At 42.4% G+C, this 7,374-nt stretch overlaps 2 protein-coding genes across 2 annotated transcripts; both read right to left on the bottom strand.

Annotated features, from left to right (window-relative positions):
* Window positions 1–1,596: 1,596 nt before the first annotated feature.
* Window positions 1,597–2,032, bottom strand: PHALS_00303 (uncharacterized protein; the record flags this gene model as incomplete). Its single annotated transcript, XM_024730214.1, has 2 exons — window positions 1,597–1,754; window positions 1,909–2,032. 2 exons carry the CDS (start codon window positions 2,030–2,032, stop codon window positions 1,597–1,599), a joined length of 282 nt encoding a protein of 93 aa, XP_024572350.1.
* A 3,061-nt stretch (window positions 2,033–5,093) lies between these two features.
* Window positions 5,094–6,134, bottom strand: PHALS_00302 (hypothetical protein F444_20559; the record flags this gene model as incomplete). The annotated part of the gene is made up of 5 exons (XM_024730203.1): window positions 5,094–5,259; window positions 5,327–5,475; window positions 5,553–5,747; window positions 5,836–5,912; window positions 5,981–6,134. 5 exons carry the CDS (start codon window positions 6,132–6,134, stop codon window positions 5,094–5,096), a joined length of 741 nt encoding a protein of 246 aa, XP_024572349.1.
* Between the last annotated feature and the right edge of the window lie 1,240 nt (window positions 6,135–7,374).

The following is a 7,374-nucleotide window of genomic DNA, read 5'->3' as shown; positions in this document are numbered from 1 at the left end:
AATCGGAGAGAATTTCTGTTCGTATTTAAGCGGAAATGAAGGCGTGTCACATAGACTTCCATCCAATGATGAAGGCACTTTGTCGCGTGGGTGAATGACACCTGGCGATAAGAAAAAATGCCGACGTAATGTGCTGCGTTCAACGAGATTAGCATGATTTTCGCTTCGAATGAATCCTCCTTTGCATATAATCCCACTGATGCTATGTGCGGTGCTTGAAGGTACGAAGGAGGTCTTCCTCGTACCAAAGGGCGTCTAAAGCTTGCGTCTTAAAAAACCGCAGCTGTTGTTGAAGAAGCTTTAAAACTACCCTTGATGCGAAGAAAAAAAATGACGTTGTAATGTTCTAAATATTACTATTATTACAGAGGTACTACTGAGATTTGGGTGGAAATATTTCGTATCAGAATTATCTGTTTTGCTAACGAGGTTAGAGCCGAGGGCAATGTTGACTTGTCTGACTCACATAAACGTTTTCAAGCTTGACATAGAGTCATCACAGTAGAATCCTTTGTGTACGTGCGATTCCATGTGGTTCTTCTTGTAAAAGCGAAAGTGAGGGTCCTATAGTCTGATGATAAGTTCTTCTCCAGTCGCTTGAGACTGACCTTGTACTGCTTCGCTGTATGCTCTTAGTTTCTGGGGCGCGATAAGTTGTTCACATACACCAACTTACCGTCCTACCACGAGCCTTAACTCGGGAGGTGCTTTATTAAATCCTTTAGACCATCAAGCTCGTATGCAAACAAAGCCGTTGTGTATATCGTTAGCTATATTTCTCTTCGTGAAATGACTTCATATTTTCTAAATGTTGTATCAGGATTGACTTTATATTAGGGCTGACTTTATATTAGGGCTGACGTTATATCAAAAATAAAAAAATATTTATTTAAGTTTGATTCTCATGACTAAATTCGGTTTGGTTTGATTAGGTTCAATTTTTGGTTTTCGCTTTCTCTCTCGACTTTGCTTTCTATTCTTGTCGTCGTACCATTTCTGATAGGGTGAACAAGCTTCGCGTGTGCGCTGGTAGTAGCGTTTCTGCGCTGCTTTAATGCGCTCTTGATATCTTTGTATTGCTCAGGAGATTAGTTTACTATTAACTTTGTATCTATTAGAATGAAAAAAATTGAGAATGCAATCGTACGCACAAGGTGTATTTAAAGTAGTCAATTTGTAACGGGGTTTACACGTACCCTGATAACAGGTGTGTGGGTCACACGAGATGGGCATGGTGTGACTGCACCCAAACAAGATTACGGTATGTGGCTGGGTAGCCAGTAGTAAAGCATGTATTCAGATTTTACTATATATGTTTAGGATAATCCCTATATTTAAAATTAGGCGGTTTTGCCGCAGATAGAAATAAATAAAGTCAGTTTTGAATTTTAAACGGAAGAATTAATTAGCCTTGGGTCAGGACAATAATTCTCTTGGAGTAAGCGGATTGCGATCCGCTAAACTCGTACTTGTTCTAAGTAAGAACGAAAAATCAGTGACCTTAGTTACGCTTCCTCAAAGCGCAAAGCTACGGCAGCCCGCTGCGCGATCTATCGTAGATACCATATTGTAGTACAACTTCCACTGCTTATCGATTTATTTACGCCTCCACTCCATGCAAACGGAAAACACCTTCGGGTTTTGAGCATATACAAATGTGCGAATCTCCAAACCTTCCTCCGACGCAACAAAGCCTTCCTTCAAGAGCAGTGAGATCCATTTTGCATATTCAACGCTCCAACTATCAGGTTCACCTATACTTCTAAAAAATATTGTCAGAAAGGACTAAAGCACTATATCAGTGCACCAAGCGCTCATAACTTGTATCAGTTTCCGATTACCGGACGTTCAGACACGGATTCGATGGGAATAATCACTATAGACACGTTCTACATGCGACCATCGTACCAGTCGTGCGTGGCTGACGAAATAGCAAGGCGATTTTTTGGGTCGTTGTCATACTTACGACAGCTTGGACAATTCCGGCAATGATCTCTTGACATGAAATGACAGCTCTGCGCTTTCCCCACATCCCCAAATCACTCTTCACTCTCGATACGCTGATACTTAAATTCATTAGTCATCATGTCAACGATCGTGGTGCTCGTCGAGAAAGATAGGATTCGGTATCCTGCGGAGCATAATGCCGGATGTAGATACGCCATAGTTCGCTTAACTACCGAGATACTGGGGCTACATTGGTAAAGACACCGTGGCCGTCAAATAGGGATATTTGTGTGATACATTCATCGTCCGTTGTCGAACAGAAGAGCATTTCTTCTGTAAAATACAGTTAGTTCACCAAAGAACCATTACATGCAGCGGTGAGATAGGTAACTTACCTGACTTGAATATAATATGAATGCACAGCGTCTTATCTTCATACCATAGTGCGATATCCTTGTCTTCGGTGCGCGCGCAGAATCGTAGTAGTTAAGATATAATGCCACCGGACGGTAAAATCTGCAGTGAATACCCTTCGTGTTCAACGCGTTCTCAACGGATCCATTTACGAGCCCAACCACCGTTAGTGGTTGAGTTTACACCGGAACCATTACCAGCACGTGAATTTCGCCCTCTGTCGGTCCAGAATTCTTTCTGAAATGCTTGTCATTGTATATTCATGGCGACGGATCCATCTTCTTAATGCCTTGTGGAGCTTTATTTTCATCGCGTAAATCGGGTACGCCATCAAGTGTCACACCTGCCAGACCAGCCCCATTCAGCCATCCTCCACCCTTCTTCCTAGCCACAAAGAGGCTGTTCGTCGTCGGCATCAACGTCCTTGAACTAGTTCGGCTTCTTACCCTTGATCTCATTCTTCACCGCTGAAACGGACTCAGTATCTTCGATCTTCACCTTGAACGCGCTGCCCGCCATGCCAACTATCGCACAAAAGAGCCTCACCAACTTCATTCGAGCAGGCCGATCCTTGAATGAGGAAGATGGGCGGGAGAATTTATGACGTACTTGGGCAAACATGAAGGTGTGTGACATAGATTTCAACCAATGACATCGCGCTGATCCGAACTAATCCTTGGGGTCCGACGTGATGTTCCATTCCTTTTACCATACACGTTGTCGGTTGACCGGTCTCGAAATCATCTAAGAAACAAAAGACGTGGCTCTCGCTATAAACTGGTCGAGAGGTTGAGTCGTCAAAATAGCAGCTGTTAGATCTCAGCGGTTGAGCAATTCTCAAACTACCATAATATCGATATGTGACTCTCGCTATAAGGTGGTCGAGAGGTTGCGTCGATAAAATCGCTGCTACCCCGAAAGAAGACTTTAGGAATATTCTCGGTGGTAAATTGCGGTAGGGAAAAAGATGCCGGTATAATGTTTCAGGTCCCTCTATTTTGCAGGAACGGCCTTGATAAAGCTATATTTTCTTGTGATCTTCATTCCATGCGCTAGGTACCCATTAAACAATGGGGTATCCCCAAAGTAGCTTCCAATTAGCTTGCGGGTCTCGTTATAGCCAAACTTGTGGGAACCAATAACATTCTCATCTGTACAATCAATAAGAGTATTTTTGAAGATCGGTGTCATCTCACTAAAATACTCCTAAAGGTGACTGGGAGTACGGATGTCACACTCAAGGAATCCGAATACTTTGTCCGCTTCGATGTATTCGATAATGCCCGGAAATGCTTCAATTGTAGTCAATCGACCGCATGGCATTCCATTATCGAGTGCCCAAAGATATGAAGCATTGGCATCGTTTCCGATGATCATTTTACAGAGTTTACCATCTCGAATCGTTGTCTCGTTGCGTTTGGCATACCTGTTGAAGATGATAGATGGTCTTCCTGCAACGGTATGCTTCATCTTAGCATAGATGTCCTTCTCCACCTTGTCGATGCTATATACTAGCCTGTCTGAGTTGAGATTCAGCGTTATTTTGTATCGAAACCCCTTCAGAGACACATCCTTACGAGCAACATTGCACTCAATACACTGATCAAGATGTTGCTATCGATATGGCCAAGCTTGTTGTTGATTCGATCGGCGGATGCTGTATCTTCGGTAAGTTGCTTGTAGCACAGTCCACACAAGTATTTTTGCTGAAGTAGAAGCTTGTTGAGATGCTTGAGACTTATGTTGATCTCTTGTTTTGCTTCAGCATCCTGGGTCTTGTATCCAGTCATACCTTCAGCTGGAGAGCTGAAAGGTTTAGCAGGATATTTCGTACGTTGCTGGAGGCTCTTAAAGCAAGTATGATGCATAACATTCTCAGAAAGCCTTGGAAGGGATACACCATCGGTAAACATGTCGAGGTCAAAACGTTTGAAATGTTCGCATCAAGCCTTGATAGCCTTTATAAATGGTACTATATCGAGGTTATTGTTCCAAACGAGTATGTCCTTCATCGACTTCATCTCATAGTGTTCCTAGACGAATTGAACTCGCTTGTAGTCCTCAACGCTGATGCTTGTACCTCGAAGTTTACTATCGAGCGCTGATTTTGGTAGGATCTCAGTTTATGGAGTACATCGAATGAAGTAAATTACTCGAACGGAAATATACCCTTACCAAGCCCACAGACACATCGAACTTTGTCATCACATTTACAATTCCCAAGATATGTACTGAGGTACTTGCTGTATCTGGTTTCAGCAGGAACGTAGTTGCTTATGTCAAGCATTTTCATATTCGAAAGCGCGATGCACATGTAAGATGGGTTCTTGATGACTGATTTGATATTGTATGTTCCAATAAGGGCGATCAAGTCGCTCTTGATCAGTTAAATATCATATTTACCAGAAATAAAACCAAGAACTGGCACCTGATCGATGGTGAACTTTAGCTTTAGATAGTCTGAACGCTTCTAATTGCTGATGAACTTGCTCAAGTAATTGGTTCTACAATCATACACGCTAATTAGATCGTAGCTCACTGAGATAGTGCATTCGTTCCTATCAGAGACGCAAAGACAGGGGGAGATGCGATAACGGAAATACATATTGGAGAGAAAAAGATAGTATATATCGCAGAATGGCGAATAAAGCTGTTAGATCTGGTATTGCTTAGATAGCAAACGTCTTTAAGGTTCTTGTTTTTTTCGGTTGGTAAGACCATACGCGACCACTCTATGTCTGAGTCGATTCATTAACCTTCCTGATAGACTTATCAAGGTCAGCAGCCCAAACAGCTGCCTGATTCTTCTGTGGGCGGTCCAGAATAAAAAGATTTATCATAACAGCTTTTAGCTCGGCTGCGTTGAGATCAGCGTTGTCTCCATGGCTACCAGCAGAACTGGAAATAACTCGGGGATTGAAAAAGAGCATATTCCTATAGTAGTCGCGTGATAATTTCCTTGAACTCTTTATCATCATTCCTTCGATTGCTGTCATCAATACTGAGCTTGTCGCAATCTGCCTGATCGATGTGCTGCTTGAAGCCGGTAGTTCGAATCATTGACTGTAGCGGATCCCTAATTACGCGCTTTGGTCCGCACTTACGTCGATTCGGCTGAAAATGACCAGAGTTTCGTTATCAAGATCGAGGATCCGAATGTACTTTGAACCGAGCTGACGATAGATACATACTGATGGGGTGGATCTCATTGAGGTGTATGTTCTCCCGCGACGGACAACTCCTTCAAGCGGGGCGACACCAGCACCTCTCAACCCACGACCCTGAAGCTTCCTCTTCACTCCTGACCCCACGCCTGTCGTCCTTATCTGATCAACCACGTTATTCACAGTTTGTCGAACCGTGCGCTCGTCTTGTCCATCACTAACCTGACCAACCTCGGGTAGGTTTTAGCATCGAAGTAGCTTTTAGCCTTGATTTGATAGACAGCCCTGGTCGCTTTCATGGCAGCGGTACCGCCTTCAACGCTGACCCTGCAGATTCTGAGTGATTACCCTCTACTGCTCGCTTTGCCTCGTCGCATTTCCTATGAGCTTCGCCATACTTCAAGAATGCAGCTTTCTGAGTCATTGTGAAGTTTTTGCAAAGCGTCATTGAGTACCCTCAGAGGATTTGATTCGAGCTGATGTATCTGTTGGATTTGTATTGTCGAGGATGGCTCGATTCAATAGCTGTAGATTAGCTCCAAGATTTGTTTTCAATGGTGGATCATCATTCTCATAAACATATTTCTTTGTGTCATCAAACTCGGTCATCAAACTATTGAAAGTATCCACCCATCTAATGGTTTTCATAAGATCGCTGAAAACCTTGTCAGAAACCGCTTTGTTCTCGTGGTATTTAATGTAAAATGATTTTGCTGCGGAAGGCTCACCAAAGTAGTAATTTTGATTAGCTTTCACACCACTTTTGGTATCTACTATTGATTGCATTGAAGGTAATGAGGACATTTAGCGCTCCAAATAAATTTAGAGCAAAGAGCCGTTGTCACCTTCTTCAAGAAGCAACTTTGATCATAATTTCTTTGACTAGTCTTCATCGACTCACCGTTAAGCATGTTGAGAGCTGCAGTTTGTGCTTTGATTTTTCTGCCTTCAAGAAACTTCTCTCAGTCTTCATTTGACCTTCTAAACATCACTAACATTGGGAAATGCAAAGGCCGAGCATAGACGTCATTGTAATAAATGCTACATTTTATCCTGAGCAACAAATTGCCACCTCGCGTCAATTTTCGGTAATATGACATCATTAAACACGCGTGTTTACTGCATCAATGAAGACTTCTCATAGACGACATAACGGTTAAGAAATTTTTAACTTTCAATTTCAACATGATTCTATCAGCGGGCTTTAAAACTGATTTAATCAATACAAGTCATGCATGAAATGATGGATGGTGTTGGTCGTAATATGTAAATTAAGGTACTCGAGAAAGAGACTTTCTCGTTGCAGTGTGCACTCATCATTGCTTTCTTAAGAAGTAATATCAATTTTGTTTTCCGCATAAACATGTTCATCAACACCACCGTAAGTACCCCAGACACCTTCAGAATAGAGATTTTCAACTGTTGCAACCAATGAGACCGATATTTTTTCAGCTTTAAAATCGAAGTTATTTAACTCTTGAAGTGATGAAATATCAAAGCCCTTTTGTGCGTCGGGTTGAGAACCAGGGATCTCGTTCATTGTAGATATTGGGCCTGGTGGTGGACTTGTAAGATGTGATTTTGACAAAGCAAAAAGTACAACTTCGTGTTGAGAGAATATGGTGAGGAATAGAAGGCAAGTTTAGAAGTGAATATATTTAGGATATTAGTTCGCCATTTTGTGCTGCCTCGAAGCCTTTGCTATGACGTCATTTGGCGCAATTATTTAATATCGTCCTATGGCCCAGGGATTTGATCGCACAACGTATGCTTCAAGCCAATTTTCTAACACTCCTCCTCGCGATCCTGTCCCCGCCACCATATCTAGCGTAAGCCCACGAGTTCTCGC

The sequence above is a fragment of the Plasmopara halstedii genome (genome assembly GCF_900000015.1).
Source record: "Plasmopara halstedii genome assembly, contig: Scaffold_110, whole genome shotgun sequence".
Classification (NCBI taxonomy): domain Eukaryota; phylum Oomycota; class Peronosporomycetes; order Peronosporales; family Peronosporaceae; genus Plasmopara; species Plasmopara halstedii.
The sequence above is the reverse complement of the archived record's forward strand: the minus strand, read 5'-3'. Positions and strand labels throughout refer to the sequence as shown.